The following is a 17,023-nucleotide window of genomic DNA, read 5'->3' on the forward strand; positions in this document are numbered from 1 at the left end:
TGACCAGATCAGAGAAACTACATATGAAACACATAGGTTAATGTGCACAAATGTCTGGTGAATTCTGGAAAAGGAGACCAGTAAGGGGAGATATTTTGTTTGTTTGTTTGTTTGTTTAGATAGAGTCTTACTCCATGACCAGGCGTCAGGCGGGAGTGCAGTGGCGCGATCTCGGCTCATTGCAACCTCCACCTCCCGGGCTCAAGCAATTCTCCTGCCTCAGCCTCCCGAGTAGCTGGGACTACAGGCGTGCACCACCACGCCCAGCTAATTTTTTTGTATTTTTAGTAGAGACGGGGTTTCACCATGTTGGCCAGAATGGTCTCGATCTCTTGACGTTGTGATTCGCCTGCCTTGGCCTCCCAAAGTGCTGGGATTACAGGCGTGAGCCACTGGGCCCGGCAGGGGAGATATTTTGTAACTGATTTGGTAATGCAGTGGAAGCCACACTAGTAGATCAACACATCTCTGACTCCAAAGTTTTTTTTTTCTTAAGAGACATGTTGTTGGTCTGGGTGCAGCAGCTCATGCCTATAGTCCCAGCACTTTGGGAGGCCGAGGCAGATGGATCACTAAAGGTCAGGAGTTCGAAAGCAGCCTTGCCAACATGCTGAAACCTCGTCTCTACTAAAAATTCAAAAATTAGCTGGGTGTCATGGTGCATGCCTGTAATCTCTGCTACTCAGGAGGCTGAGGCAGGAGAATCACTTGAGCCCAGAAAGTGGAGGTTGCAACAAGCCAAGACTGTGCTGCACTCCAGCCTGGGTGATAGACAGAGACTCTGTCTGAGAAAACAAAAAGCGAGCACAATGGTGGCTCACACCTGTATTCCCAGCGCTTTGGGAGGTTGACGCTGGTAGATCACGATGTCAGGTGTTTGAAACCATCCTGGCTAACGTGGTGAAACCCTATCTCTTCTAAAAATAAAAAAAATTAGCTGGGCATGGTGGCACCTGCCTATAGTCCCAGGTACTCGGGAGGCTGAGACAGGAGAATCGCTTGAGCCTGGGAGGCAGATGTGGCAGGGAGCCCAGATCGTACCATTGCAATACAGACTGGGCAACAGTGCTAGACTCCATCTCAAAAAAACAAAAAAAAGACAAAGGAGAAAATGTGTCATTCTGTGGCCCAGGACTGGAGTACAATGGCACAATGCTGGCTTACAGCAGCCTTGAACTCCTGGGCTCAAGTCATCCACACTTTACCCTCCCAAAGAGCTAGAATGATGAGGCACGTGTCAGCACACGCAGCAGCTAATTAATCTTTTATTTATTGATTTTTTAAAACAGTGTTGCTCTGTCACCCAGTCTGCAGTGCAGTGGTGCGATGTCAGCTCACTGCAGTCTCCACCTCCTGGGTTCAAGCAATTCTGCTTCATCCTTCTGAGTAGCAGGGATTATAGGCACTTGCCACCACGCCCCACTAATTTTTGTATTTTTAGTACAGTCAGGCTTTCACCATGTTGGCAAGGCTGGTCTCGGTCTTCTGACCTTGTGATCTTCCGGGCTTAGCCTCCCAAAGTGCTGGGATTACAGGCAGGAGCCACTGTGCCAGGCTGGTCTCAGACTCTTGACCTCAAGTGATCTGCCCGCCTTGGCCTCCCAAAGAGTTGGGATTATAGGCGCGAGCCACCCCGCCTGGCCTTGTGTTTCCTTTTTGTTTGTGTATTTTTTATATTGTCCATAAAACCAGGACTTCTACACTGACTTTGGGGATCTTAAAATCTTTCGTGGGAAAGTACAATAAAATGCAGCAATAGAGAAGAAATGTTCAAAAATACCTTAAGGTGGGTTTGTCAGAACAGTCTGTGATGAAGTGGATGCTTAATTTCTCTTTTCTCATTTCATGTGAAGGTGGCAACTCACTCCTCCATGTTTTGTTGAAATGTGTTTTCCATTTTAGGGACACTTGACTTTCAAGGATGTGGCTGTAGAATTCTCATTGGAGGAGTGGAAATGCCTGACCCCTGCGCAGAGGGCTTTATACAGGGAAGTGATGTCGGAGAACTACAGGAACCTGCAGTTTGTGGGTGAGGAAAATTCCAGACACGAGGAATCTGCCCTTGTCTATCTTGGCTCTTCCTGCTTTTCTATTTCTTTTTGTGATTTTGCCCCGTACATTATGCTTTTTTGTTTGTTTGTTTTTGAGACAGAGTGTCACTCTTGTCCAGGCTGGAGTGCAGTGGTGGGATCTCGCCTCACCACAACCTTTGCCTCCCAGGTTCAAGCTGTTCTCCTGCCTCAGCCTCCCAAGTAGCTGGGATTACAAGCCTGTGCCGCCATGCCCAACTAATTTTGTATTTTCAGTAGAGACGAGGTTTTTCCATGTTGGTCAGGCTGGTCTCGAACTCCTGACCTCAAGAGATCCACCTGACTTGGTCTCCCAAAGTGGTGGGATTACAAGTGAGATCCACCGCGCCTGGCCTCTGTATATGCTTTACGTGTATATGTCGTTATTTTCTGCAGTGATGACCCTCCTATCGGTCATGGATAACTTGTTAGGGACTCTCCTGTGAAGTGGGTTTACATAAAAACAGGAAATTCATGAAGAACGCTTTCACTAATATAATTGAACCATCCTGCTCTAGGCAGAGACACCCCTGGAATCCCTGAGCACAACTGTCAGCATAGCCCAGGATACGAGGTAGAAAGCATGACACTGACTGTGAAGTGTTATCACCGTAATGCTCGTATTCTACCAGGATACGAGGTAGAGAGGATGACGCTGACCGTGAGGTGTTATCACCGTAATGCTCGCATTCTACCAGGATACGAGGTAGAGAGCATGACGCTGACCGTGAGGTGTTATCACCGTAATGCCCGTATTCTAGCAGGATACGAGGTAGAGAGCATGACGCTGACTGTGAGGTGTTATCACCGTAATGGTCGTATTCAATGCTCATATTCTACCAGGATACGAGGTAGAGAGCATGACATTGACTGTGAGGTGTTATCACCGTAGTGCTTGTGTTTTTTTTTTTCGTTTTGGTTTTCGTTTTGCTTTTTGAGACAGCAGTCTCCCTCTGTCGCCCACGCTGGAGTGCAGTGACACAATCTCAGCTCACTGCAACCTCCACCTCCTGGGTTCAAGCAGTTCTCCTGCCTGAGCCTCCCTTGTAGCTGGGATTACAAGAGTGGGCCACCACGCCTGGCCAGTTTTTGTATTTCAGTAGAGATACACCTTGTTGCCCAAGCTGGGCTCGTACCCCTGACCTCAGGTGATCCACGTACTTTGACCTCCCGAAGTGCTGGGATTACAGGCCTGAGCCACCATGCCCGGCCTATTCTAGGTTTTGAGGAGCATCAGAGTAGCCTCTGCCAGTGGCATTGTGACAATGTTTATCTCATAAACTAATAATCATCTCTAAGCAGTGGTCAGTGTTCTTGAAATTCCTCCAAAGGAGGCCATCATTGTGGCTCACGGCCTCATATGTATGAGGCTTTTGATTGAACTCTTGTTCATTTCACTGTATTCACACCAATATGTGTTATCGTTCATTTTTAACAAGAAAACTTTTGCTCAATTTGGCGTAGGATCGGCCCTGTAACAGATATGTTTTCATCAGTCTTATTGAGGGAGGGCTTGTGAGGTTGAATGAGGTCCCCATATTTTAGTTCTGTCATTTGTTTAAGACACAGTGGCTTTTAACTTGTTTGTTTATTTTGAGTTGGAGTCTTGCTTTATTGCCCAAACTTGAGTGCAGTGATGTGATCTTGGCTTACTGCATCCTCCAACTTCCGGGTTCAAGTGATTCTTCTGCCTCATCCTGCCGAATAGCTGGGATCACAGGTACCCACCACCATGCCTGGCTAGTTTTGTATTTTTAGTAGAGACATGGTTTCTCCATGTTGGCCTTTTTTGTTTTTAGATACGGGGTTTCTTCATGTTGGTCACGCTGGTCTCGAACTCCTGACCTCAGGTGATCCACCTGCCTCGGCCTCCCAAAGTGCTGGGATTACAGGCGTGAGCCACCGTGCCCGGCCCAGACTGTTCTTGAAGTCCTGACCTCAGGTGATCTGCCTGCTTCGGCCTCTCGAAGTGTTGGGAGTACAGGCGTGAGCCACTGTGCCTGGCCAGTTTCTATGTATTCTAAATGCATTTTTATTTTATGTAATCCTCAGTTCCTTATTTTCAGTGATAGTCTTCATTTTTTTTTATATATATCTGCATTGTGAGTACTGTTGTGTCAGGGAATGGCTTCTCATTTCCTTTATTTTTATTTTTTTGAGACAGTCTCTTACTCTGTCACCCAGGGTGTAGTGCAGTAGTGTGATACTGGCTGACTGCCACCTGCCTTCTGGGATCAAGTGATCCCGTTACCTCAGCTTTCTGAGTTGCTGGGATTACAGACGTGTGTCACCACGCGTGATTCATTTTAGGTAGTTCTATTCCAGATGGCTGTTTCACCACGTTGGCCAGGATGGCTTCGAATGCCTGGCCTGATGTGATTTACCTGCCTCAGAGTCCCAGAGTGCTGGGATTATGGGCATGAGCCACTGCCCCTGGCCCTGTGCAAGTTTGCTTTTCAGGCTGAATAGTATTCCATTGTATGTGTATACCACATTTTGTTGATATCGTTATCTGTCGACGGACATGTGGGTTGGTTCCTTCTCTTTACTATTATAAATAATACTGCTAGGCCAGGCGTGGTGGCTGAAGCCTGTAATCCCAGCACTTTGGAAGTTCCAGGGGGCAGATCAACTGAGGTCAAGAGTTGGAGAGCAGCCTGGCCGACGTGGTGAAACCCCATCTTTACTAAAAATACAAAGAAAAAAAAAAAAAGCTTAGCTGGGCATGGTGATGTACAGTTTTAATCCCAGCTACTCAGGAGGCTGAGGTAGGAGAATCTCTTGAACCGGGAGGGGAGGCTGCAGTGAGCCGAGATCAGGCCCTTGTGCTCCAGTCCAGGTGGAGTAGACTGGTTTTGTTTCCAGACTCCGTCTCAAAAACAAAACAAAACAAAAAATCTGTATCTATATCTGTATCTATATCTATCTATCTATCTATATATTACTAGAGATATTCTTGAAGATCCTGTTTCCAATTTCTTGGGTCATGGGGTTATTCAATTATGAATGATTGGAGGAACTGTTATATGATTTTTTAAAAGGGACTATCCCATTATACATTCACAGCAACAGTGCAAAAGGCTTTTTCACCTTAGCATTTAAAAAAAAATTGATTGATTATTTTCTGAGACAGAGTTTCACTCTTGATGCCCAGGTTGGAGTGCAATGGTGTGATCTCTGCTCACCGCAACCTCCGCCTCCTGTATTCAAGTGATTCTCCTGCCTCAGCCTCCCGGGTACCTGGGATTACAGGCTTGTGCCACCACGTCTGGCTAATTTTGTGTTTTTAGTAGAGATGGGGCTTCTCCATGTTGGTCAGGCTGGTCTCGAACTCCTGACCTGAGATGATCCACCCGTCTCAGCCTCCCAAAGTGAGTCTCTGCTCCTGGCCGTGTCTGCATTTTTACCAACACTTCTTGTCTATTCCTATGGATGCTAAATCTTTTAATGCACTTGAGATGATGTTTCATTGTAGTTATTGTTTTTTCCTACATGCTACGTTTTTTTTTGTTTGTTTGTTTGTTTTTTTTGGTGCTTATTTATTCTATGCTTATTGGTGATTTGTCTGTCCAGAAATGTGTATGCAGTTCCTAGACTCATTTTCTAATTGTGTTTTTTGATTTTTGTTGCCAACTTGTAAACATTCCTTGTATTTTCTAAATATTAATCCCCGATGAGATATATAATGTCCACGGTTTTCTCATGGAATCTTTCTTTTTTTTTTTCTTTTTGAGACGGAGTGTAGCTCTGTCGCCCAGGATGGAGTCCAGTGGCGCGACCTTGAGTCACTGCAAACTCCGCCTCCCAGGTTCAAGTGATTCTCCTGCCTCAGCCTTCCGAGTAGCTGGGATTATGTCCTCCTAATTATTGTATTTTCAGTAGAGACAGGGTTTTACCATATTGGTCAGGCTGGCCTCGAACTGCTAACGTTGTGATTTGCCCACCTCAGCCCCCCACAATGCTGGGATTACAGGCATGAGTCACCGTGCCCAGTCTTCCATGGAGTCTTTGGTGATTTCCTCATATCAGATGATGTCTTCTGTGAACACAGAGCATTTTACTTTTTTTCTCACTGCTTGGCATTTCTTTCTTTTTCTTGTGTCTGATTTCTTCAGTCAGGATTCCAGTAACATGCTGACTAGAGATAACAAAAGCAGGCTTCTTAGTCTCTTTCCTGATCTTAGAGGAAGAGATTTCAGGCTTTCGCCATCCACTGTGATGGTAACCGTGGGCTTCTCCTAAATGGTCTTTATTATGTTGAGGTAGGTTTTTTGTATTCTGTGTGTATTGAGTGTTTTTATTTCAAAATAATGTTGAGTTTTTGATTTTCGATAGTTTGTTTATAATGTGTCTCTTGAATGGTGTGCTGGGGTTGATTCAGAAAGTAGTGATCTTACCATTTATTTCACTTTTTATATTGTGAGCTGGTGGTAAGTAGAAGTCGTGGCTTTTTTCTTAAGAGGGACTTGTTTAGAATTCTGTAGGCTGTATAAATGTACTACTGTTTGCTTGCTGGTTTCGTCATTGGTTACAATATTAATTATTTATTATTTTTGAGACAGAGTCTTGCTCTGTCACCCACGATGGAGTACAGTGGCACGATCTCAGCTCGCCGCAGCCTGTTTCTCCTGGATTCAAGCAGTTCTCTGTCTCAGCCTCCGGAGTCACTGGGATTATAGGCGCCCCCTACCACACTGGCTGCTTTTTGTATTGTTAGTAGAGACAGGGTTTCACCATCTTGGCCAGTCTAGTCTTGAACTCTGACCTTGTGATCCACCCACCTCAGCCTCCCAAAGTGCTGGGATTACAGGCGTGATCCACCGCACCTGGCCCAAAATCAGTTTTTGTTTTTTTTTTGAGACAGAGTCTCACTCTGTCACTAACACTGGATTGCAATGGCATGGTCTTGGCACACTGCCACGTTTGTCTTCTGGGTTCAAGCAGTTCTCCCAGCTCAGACTCCTGAGTAGCTGGGTCTGAAGGCGTGTGCCACCACACCCAGCTAAATTTTGTATTTTTAATAGAGACGGGGTTTTGCTTAGTTGGCCAAGCCGATCTTGAACTCCTGACATCATGATCCATCTGCCTTGGCCTCCCAAAGTGCTGAAATAACAGGCGTGAGCCACCACACCTGACTGACTACTTTTTATGATTTTACATACGGCTTTTTGGTATGTGGTCTGCAATATAACTGACACACTCCACTTGGTAATGTCAGAAAGTGCCGCTGGGCACAGGGGCTTATGACTGTAATCCCAAGACTTTGGGAGGCTGAGGCAGGTGGATCCCTTGAGGTCAGGAGTTTGAGACCAGCCTTGCCAACGTTGTGAAATCTTACCTCTAATAATACAAAAATTAACCGGGCATGGTGATGCCTGCCTGTAATTCCAGCTATTCAGGAGGCTGAGGCAGAAGAATCGTTTGAACCCAGGAGATGGAGGTTGCGGTGAGCAGAGGTGTCGCCATTGCACTCCAGCCTGGGGGACAGAGCAAGACTGTCTCAAAAAAAATAAAAATATAAATGTTTTCTTTAAAAAAAGTCACAAAATACCTGTTCTCTCTGGATATATGTAATTTTATGACATTTATTTAGTAAAATATTATATTAATATTTTCCTTTTCTTTTTCTTTTTTCTTTTTTTTTTTTTGAGATGAAGTCTCGGCTGGGTGTGGTGTCTCATGCCTGTAATCCCAGCACTTTGGGAGGCCGATGCCGGGGAATCACGAGGTCAGGCATTCGAGACCAGCCTGGCCAAGATACTGAAACTTTGTCTCTACTAAAAATACAAAAATTACCTGGGTGCGGTGGCTGGTGCCTGTAATCCCAGCTATTCGGGAGGCTGAGGCAGGAGAATCGCTTGAAACCGGGAGGCAGAGGTTGCAGTGGCCGAGATCGCACCATTGCGCTCCAGCCTGGGCGACAGAGTGAGACTCCTTCTCATAATAAATAAATAAATAAATAATAGAAATGGAGTCTCACTCTGTCACCCAGGATGAAGTGCAGTGGTGCAATCTCGATTCACTGAAACTTCTGCCTTCCGGGTTCAAGTGATTCTTTTGCGTCAACCCCTCGAATAGCTGTGACTATGGGTGTGGGCCACCAGGCCTGGCCAATTTTTGTAATCATTTCATCGCTTCTCAGGGCTATTCTTGTTTCACAGTAGAAAATTTCCATTGATTTTGGTTATGCTTACATGAGCTTGTTGTGGATTATTTATCAATACAGTGTACTATATGGTTCTTGAGCATTTATTTGTATACAGTAAATATGCTGTAAATATGAAGAATATAAATTTTTCAATTTATTGAGGTGACAGTGATACGTTTTTTGCCAGTTGTCATACACTTTAGGGTCATAGTGGAAAAATGCTCCTTCCTTGAGGCTTACAGATGTTTGTGCCCTGTCACTGTGTGGTCATGATACTGGAATAGGCTTCTGTGGAAATGACTTGAAGTACATGTCATCGACCTTTATTTATTAAAGAATCTCACTCCTTTTGTGTTCCTAAACTTTGAAGATCATGTTTGGGAAACTTTTCTGTGTAATATTTACACATTTCAGTATTATTTACCGTCTGTACTCAATTGCAAACCTGTTGGTGTTTCTATTTTGTAGATATCTCTTCCAAATGCATGATGAAGAAGAAGTTCTCAACAGCACAGGGCAATACAGAAATGTTCCACACAGGGACATTGGAAACGCATGCAAGTCATCACATTGGAGACTTTTGCTTCCAGGAAATTGAGGAAGATATTCATGACTTTGAGTTTCAGAGGGAAGAAGAGGAAAGAAATAGCCGAGAAACTCCCATGACAAAAATGAAAAAGTTGACTAGTAGTTCAGAGCGATCCGATCAAAGGCATGCTGGAAACAAGCCTATTGAAGATGAGCTTGGATTAAGCTTTCATTCACATCTGCCTGAACTGCGCATATTTGAGACCGAAGGGAAAATTGGTAATCAAGTAGAGAAGTCTACCAACGATGCTTCCTCAGTTTCAGCATCCCAAAGGATTTCTTGTAGGCCCCAAAGCCATATTTCTATTAACTATGAAAATAATTTCCTCCATTCTTCATTACTTACACATCGACAGGACGTACGCATGACGGAAAATTTTTTCCAATATAGTGAGAGTGGTAAAGCATTTCATTGTAGCTCACTCTTAAGGGAACATCAGATAATCCATTTAGGAGAGAAACAATATGAATGTGATACATGTGGAAAAGTCTTTAATCAGAAGCGATACCTTGAACGCCATCGTAGATGTCACACTGGTGAGAAACCTTACAAGTGTAATGAGTGTGGCATGAACTTCGGTCGGCCGTCAATCCTTGCACGCCATCGTAGACTTCATACTGTAGAGAAACCTTCCAAGTGTGATGAGTGTGGCAGGACCTTTGGTCAAAATTCAGCCCTTGTATTTCATAAGGCAATTCATACCGGAATGAAATCTTACAAGTGTAATGAATGTGGCAAGGTTTTTAAATACCCATCAATCCTTGCATTTCATCGTAGATTTCATACTGGAGAGAAACCTTACCCATGTGAAAAATGTGACAAAGGTTTCAGTCGGAAATTAGAACTTAAAAGACATAGGGAAATTCATGGAGAGAAACGATGCCAATGTAAGGTCTGTGACAAGGCTTTCAGGGTTCCTTCACACCTGACACAACATACTAGAACTCACACTGGAGAGAAACCTTACAGGTGTAATGAATGTGGCAAGTTTTTCAGTCAAAAATCAACCCTTGCATGTCATCGTAGAGTTCATACTGGAGAGAAACCTTACCAGTGTAATGAATGTGGCAAGTGTTTTAGTCAAAAATCAACCCTTGCATGTCATCATAGAGTTCATACTGGAGAGAAACCTTACCAATGTGAAGGATGTGACAAAATTTTCAGGTGGAAACAAGACCTTGGAATTCATAAAAGAATTCATACTGGAGAGAAACCATACCAATGTAAGGTTTGTGACAAGGCTTTCAGGCGTGATTCGCACCTGACACGCCATATGAGAGTTCACACTAGAGAGAAACCTTAGAAGTGTAATGAAGGCCGGGCGCGGTGGCTCACGCCTGTAATCCCAGCACTTTGGGAGGCCGAGGCGGGTGGATCACGAGATCAAGAGATCGAGACCATCCTGGTCGACATCGTGAAACCCCGTCTCTACTAAAAATACAAAAAATTAGCTGGGCACGGTGGCGCGTGCCTGTAATCCCGGCTACTCGGGAGGCTGAGGCAGGAGAATTGCCTGAACCCAGGCGGCGGAGGTTGCGGTGAGCCGAGATCGCGCCATTGCACTCCAGCCTGGGTAACGAGCGAAACTCCGTCTCAAAAAAAAGAAAAACAAAAAAGAAGAAGAAAGTATTGATTCAGACAAGGGAACCTATTTTACTGCACTTGTGATTAAAACGTTGACTCAAGGCACACGTGGTGTCGCCGGTGCTGCCTCCCGCTCGTCCCAGACCCGGCGCCTGCCGTCATGGCTCCTGGCCAGCTCGCCTTGTTCAGTGTCTCTGACAAAACTGGCCTTGTGGAATTTGCAAGAAACCTGACCTCTCTCGGTTTGAATCTGGTCGCTTCCGGAGGGACTGCAAAAGCTCTCAGGGATGCTGGTCTGGCAGTCAGAGATGTCTCTGAGTTGACAGGATTTCCTGAAATGTTGGGGGGACGTGTGAAAACTTTGCATCCTGCAGTGCATGCTGGAATCCTGGCTCGCAATATCCCAGAAGATAAAGCTGACATGGCCAGACTTGATTTCAATCTTAGAAGAGTTGTTGCCTGCAATCTCTATCCCTTTGTGAAGACAGTGGCTTCTCCAGGTGTAACTGTTGAGGAGGCTGTGGAGCAAATTGACATTGGTGGAGTAACCTTACTGAGAGCTGCAGCCAAAAACCACGCTCGAGTGACAGTGGTGTGTGAACCTGAGGACTATGTGGCAGTGTCCACAGAGATGCAGAGCTCCGAGAGCAAGGACACCTCCTTGGAGACTAGACGCCAGTTAGCCTTGAAGGCATTCAGTCATACGGCACAATACGATGAAGCAATTTCAGATTATTTCAGGAAACAGTACAGCAAAGGCATATCTCAGATGCCCTTGCGGTATGGAATGAACCCTCATCAGACCCCTGCCCAGCTGTACACAGCGAAGCCCAAGCTTCCCATCACAGTTCTAAATGGAGCCCCTGGATTTATAAACCTGTGCGACGCTTTGAATGCCTGGCAGCTGGTGAAGGAACTCAGAGAGGCGTTAGGTATTCCAGCCGCTGCCTCTTTCAAACACGTCAGCCCAGCAGGCGCTGCTGTTGGAATTCCACTCAGTGAAGATGAGGCCAGAGTCTGCATGGTCTTTGATCTCTATAAAACCCTTACACCCATTTCAACGGCATACGCACGAGCAAGAGGGGCTGATAGGATGTCGTCATTTGGCGATTTTGTGGCATTGTCTGACGTTTGTGATGTACCAACTGCAAAAATTATTTCCAGAGAAGTCTCTGATGGTATAATTGCCCCAGGATATGAAGAAGAAGCCTTGACAATACTTTCCAAAAAGAAAAATGGAAACTACTGTGTTCTTCAGATGGACCAGTCTTACAAACCAGATGAAAATGAAGTTCGAACTCTCTTCGGTCTTCATTTAAGCCAGAAGAGAAATAATGGTGTCGTCGACAAGTCATTATTTAGCAATGTTGTCACCAAGAATAAAGATCTGCCAGAGTCCGCCCTCCGAGACCTCATCGTAGCCACCATTGCTGTCAAGTACACTCAGTCCAACTCCGTGTGTTACGCCAAGAACGGGCAGGTTATCGGCGTTGGAGCCGGACAGCAGTCTCGTATACGCTGCACCCGCCTTGCAGGAGATAAGGCAAACTACTGGTGGCTTAGACACCATCCACGAGTGCTCTCGATGAAGTTTAAAACGGGAGTGAAGAGAGCAGAAATCTCCAATGCCATCGATCAATACGTGACTGGAACCATTGGCGAGGATGAAGATTTGATAAAGCGGAAGGCCCTGTTTGAGGAAGTCCCTGAATTACTCACTGAGGCAGAGAAGAAGGAATGGTTTGACAAACTGAGTGAAGTTTCTGTCAGCTCTGATGTCTTCTTCCCTTTCAGAGATAATGTAGACAGAGCTAAAAGGAGTGGTGTGGCGTCCATCGCGGCTCCCTCCGGCTCTGCTGCTGACAAAGTTGTGATTGAGGCCTGCGATGAACTGGGAATCATCCTCGCTCAGACGAACCTTCGGCTCTTCCACCACTGATTTTATCACACCCTGTTTTATGGTTTGCTTATATGTAGGTGAAGAGTCACACGTGAAACTTGGAGAATAACTTTTTAAAAAAATAAAACAGTACATCTTCATCACTAAAAAAAAAAAAAAAAAGTTGACTCAAGACTCAAGTATTAGACATAAAGTGGGAATATCATATTCCTTGATGTCCATCTTCCTCAGGAAGAGTAGAGAGGATGAACCAAACTCTCAAAAGTCACCTAAATTAGTCCTAGAAATCTGGTTACCCCAAACTAAATACCTTCCCATTGCACTGTTAAGAAATGAGAACTGCCCCTTGGAATGACATTGACCTATCGCCTTGTGTAATGTACGAGTTGCCCTACTTACATTTCGACACTGTGCTTCCTACATTTGAAAAATAAAGATCAGTTTCTCATAAATTACATATTTGGTCTCTCCTCTATCTTTTCTTCTCCTAAAACCAGAGGTCTTCTAGCACAGGCACCACCCCTGGAATTCCCAGTACACCAGCAGCAACCTGGAGACCATGTTTTCTTTTTCTTTTTTCCCCTGAGACAGAGTCTCACTCTGTTACCCAGGCTAGAGTGTACTGGCGGGATATCTACTCACTGCAACCTCTTCCTCTTGGGTTCAAGTGATTCTCCTGCCTCAGCCTCCTGAGTAGCTGGGACTACTGGTGCACGCCACAACGCCAGGCTAATTTGTTTAATTTTTAGTAGCAACTAGGTTTCACTGTGTTAGCCAGGATGGTATCAAACTCCTGACCTCATGATCCACCTGCCTCAGCCTCCCAACCTGCTGGGATTACAGGTGTGAGCCACCACGCCTGGCTGAGACCACGTTTTCATGAAAAGGTGGAAAGAAAAGAAGCTTGAGCCAGCTTGGGAGGGACCCTACCTTGTGTCTCTAACCACTGCGACTGCAGTCCATACCCGAGTCAAGAAAGCATCCATGGTTCCAGAATCATGGGCTACCGTTTCAGGAAGTAATTCTACCAAAATGAAGCTAAGAAAAATCTAACCTTCCTGTATTTACTGTTCTGTTACTTTTTCCTAGCCAGTAGTTAGCTATTTCATCATTAATGTAACCAGATCAAGCTCAACCTGAATTATGACTTTTGATGCTGGTTTAGTCATGCCCTGCAGTAATTTACAGAACCAAAGACAGCTTACTGCTTCTGAGAAGTATCTCTGCCCTTCCTGGACCTCCTGACATTGGAAGGATATATTGGATTCTTGCACAGATCGTAATCCCGAGAGAAGCAGTTGTGTTAGCTGGTGGGAATGGGATTCTTGTCGTTCCCGAACAGATTCCCTCTGTTCTACTTGGTCCAGTGTCCTATGGAGCACTAAAGGTCTTGGCGGAACTGTTCCCACAAGCCTTTGCCAGTCCTTAAGACCATTTATTCATTTCACCAAAGGGGTCGCTTTTCCCAATTGTTGATACAACCAATGTAGTCCTGTACAGCTTACTAACACTATGGCAGCATTTCAAAATACCTGTCTCTCATTAGGTTGTATTTATGGTAGAGGGGCCAACACCTCAGGAAAGGACCCTAGGGGCGGCGTTGAAATACGTTTTGTTGCTCCTTCACCACCTCTATCCCATCCTCCTCATACTGTGCCCCCACATACCTAGTGCCAAGACCAAAGTAGACATAGTAGAGGTAAAAGATTTAAAGCAAGGTTTAACCATTGAGACGGTACCAAGTTGCAATCGCCTGGCCGGAATGGATTAAACATTCCATTTGCACTTTAAACAAAAGTGATTGTTGGCTTGTGCGCTTGGTAGACCAGAGGCCCAAATAGTCCCTTTTCCACTTGGATGGTCCTCTAGTCAACCAGACATAAACTGTACGGTAGCTCTTTTTCAAGACTCCACAACCCGGAGTAATGAATAGTGCCAAACTCTCTCTGCTATCTTCTGAAGTTCAGCACCCTGTGGGGCAGCCCCCGAGGGCCGTCCAGCTTCCAGCTTCCAAGACCAGTTTTGCCTCGTGTCTGTCATGACAGGAAGAGAACTTGGCATTCCTTGGAAAGTCCACAGGATGCAGTGAGATCAAGTCTTTCCAAGAGTTTACCCCTCAGTCTGCCCTTATCCATCCTGGATCGGATGTCTGGTGCTAATGTGTTGGACTTTGATCAGACACTGCCAAATGACCGAAATGGTACTTGCACTCTAATTCAATTGGCTATCCCTTTCACCCTGGCATTTCATCCACCAAAGAAAATTACAGCTAAGCATGGCTGCACAAGGAGTGTTCCTTGTGTCTTTTGATCCTAGTGTTTATATAGATGCCATTGAGGTGCCATGGGGAGTAACACATAAATTTAAAGCTCGGAGTCAATTAGCTGAACGTTTTGAGTCATTATTTGGGATAGAAAGTGTTACTAAAAATGTAGACTGGATGAATTATATTTATTACAACCAGCAACAATTTGTTAATTATACAAGAGATGCAATTAAAGGAATAGCTGAGAAGTTAGGATCCACCTGGGAAAACAATAGCATTAGACATGATATTAGCAGAGAAAGGTGGAGTTTGCGTCATGATTGAAGCTCAATGTTGTACTTTCATCCCTAATAACACTGCCCCAGATGGAACTCTAAACTCAGAAAGCAGAGGCGGTGGGAGCAAGGCCGAGAGATGCACACGTCCGGCCCGGCCCCACCCTCTGCTGGTTCTGAGGGGCAAGGTCTCTCCGCCTCTCGCCCCGCCCCTACGTCGCCCAGGCCCCGCCCACCTGCCCACGGGCCGCTCAGGCGTGGCTTCGGTCCTGCGCAGATTCGCGCAAACCCGGAAACGGATGGCGTAGAGTGAAGCTCCCACCGCGGCCCGTGAGTTTTACTCTTTCGTATTAACTCTGCGCTTCCCAGGTCCCAAGCTGATCTGTATCTGGGTCGTGGGGACCCATAGACCTGGAAATTCTCTCGCATCTTCCTTCACGCAGAGCAAATTGAGACTCCCTGAGAGTCCGGGGGTCGCTTCCTTTTGGGCTGAAAGTCGCCCGAGGCTGGTCCCCACCCGGTTTTTTTGCTATGGAGCAATATATACACGTTCTGTCGCATAGTTTTCCTGCTCAAAACCTTCTTCTGACTCCTCCCGCCCCTCGCTTTTTGAAGTCCTCACCCGAGAGGTGGATTCCCGCCCTGGGCGCCCTAAACCCTCATGGGTCCCTGGAGTGCAGCGCCGCGGTCCCAGTCCCGGGGAGGCCGCGTCCTCTGCCTGGTCCTGGGATACCGCAGACCCCCACTCTTGTCCTAAGGCGCCATCGCCCCACACTTCCCTCCTCGTGAGGGGCCTGCGGCTCCTCAGATCTCCCCTCCGCAGTCACCGCTTTTCCTGCGTCCGCACTGGGGAGGTTCCCGGGGCCTGGACACGGGATGTTCTTGCCCGCCCAGCTCCGGCCTCTGTAAAAATGTGCTTCTCCGGTATGCAGGCGTCTTGCTCCAAACCCTCCTGTGATTGTGTGGGCCAAAGACATCAGGAGATAGAGAGCAATAGGAAACCTGAGTCTGAGAAAAGAGGAATGAGAAACACCCATAACAGATGGCAAAGTAGAGGATGGTTGAGGGATTTGCCAAGAGATAGCAAAAGTGGAAAAACAAAAAAAAGGAGGAGAAAAGCAACTGGAGAAATGTAGAGAAAAGCGAGATGCACAGAGAGATGAAGGACAGCAAGGTAGGGATGGGGCAGCAAAGAGGGAGGCTCATGAGAGTGAGGGAGACGAGGAGGGATTTGGAGCCGGGGCAGACAGAGCAGAGGGTGCTGGTGGCAAGGAGAACAGAGGGAACCACAGCAGGGAGGACACCTGGGGACGTGGGGTGCCAGAGAGTTGGGTACGGGGGTATAGCAGGGAAGAGAGAATTTAACAGGGAGAGCAGAGGAGGGGCAGAGAGGGGAGAAGAGGCAGAAATATAGAGAGATTGAGGACGACTGGGGAGAAGGAGCAACAAGAGGTTAAATAAGATGGGAGGATGGAGCAGAAAAGGTGGAAGAGAAGGAATAGAGGGGAGAAGGGGATAAACAGCAGGAGAGGAGAGGGGTACAAAGTGAGGAGCAGAATCCCAGGGAAAAAGAAAAGAGCTAGAGGCTGGGCGTGGTGGCTCACACCTGTCATCCCAGCACTTTGGGAGGCCAAGGCGGGTGGATCACCTGAGGTTCAGAGTTCGAGCCCAGCCTGACCAACATGGAGAAATCTCATCTCTACTAAAAATACAACATTAGCTGGGCGTGGTGGCTCATGTCTGTAATCCCAGCTACTACAGGGGCTGAGGCAGGAAAATTGCTTGAACCTGGGAGGTGGAGGTTGCAGGAAAAAACAAACCAACAACAACAACAACAACCACAAGAGCTAGAGAGAGAAGGGGAGAATGAGAGAGATGTGCAGAACTGGGGAGGGATGCCGAGTAATGAAGAAAGAGGGGTGGGCGCAGTGGCTCCCGCCTGTAATCCCTGCACTATAGGAGACTGAGGCAAGGGGATTGATGGAGTGCAGGAGTTCCAGACCAGCCTGGGCAGCATAGTGAGACCCCATCTCTGACACTCTTTTTTTTTTTTGTTGTTGTTTTTGTTTTTGTTTTTTGAGACGAAGTTTTGCTGTTGTTACCCAGACTGGAGTGCAATGGCGGGATCTCGGCTCGCCGCAACCTCTGCCGCCTGGGTTCAGGCAATTCTCTTGCCTCAGCCTCCTGAGTAG

General features: G+C 46.3%; 2 protein-coding genes across 2 annotated transcripts in view; both read left to right on the top strand.

The window, feature by feature from the left end:
* LOC135276707 (zinc finger protein 888-like) overlaps positions 1-10,117 on the top strand; it is a 27,033-nt gene extending 16,916 nt beyond the window's left edge. The window contains exons 3-4 of the mRNA XM_064380893.1: positions 1,903-2,029; positions 8,686-10,117. Coding sequence (XP_064236963.1) covers positions 1,903-2,029; positions 8,686-10,109 — 1,551 coding nt within the window. The 3' untranslated portion in view covers positions 10,110-10,117. The remainder of the gene's footprint in view (positions 1-1,902; positions 2,030-8,685) is intronic.
* Positions 10,118-10,455: 338 nt separating this feature from the next.
* On the top strand, positions 10,456-12,475 carry LOC105727339 (bifunctional purine biosynthesis protein ATIC-like). The gene has a single exon (XM_064380892.1). The coding sequence runs from the start codon at positions 10,551-10,553 to the stop codon at positions 12,327-12,329; it is 1,779 nt and encodes a 592-aa protein (XP_064236962.1). The 5' UTR covers positions 10,456-10,550; the 3' UTR covers positions 12,330-12,475.
* Positions 12,476-17,023: the final 4,548 nt, after the last annotated feature.

This window comes from Aotus nancymaae, unplaced genomic scaffold (assembly GCF_030222135.1).
Source record: "Aotus nancymaae isolate 86718 unplaced genomic scaffold, 86718_ANA_hifiasm-v0.15.2.pri h1tg000028l, whole genome shotgun sequence".
NCBI classification, from domain to species: domain Eukaryota; kingdom Metazoa; phylum Chordata; class Mammalia; order Primates; family Aotidae; genus Aotus; species Aotus nancymaae.

Excerpts from the sequence above, each read along its gene's own strand:
- LOC105727339 (XM_064380892.1), top strand. The coding sequence starts at position 10,551 with ATGGCTCCTGGCCAGCTCGCCTTGTTCAGTGTCTCTGACAAAACTGGC.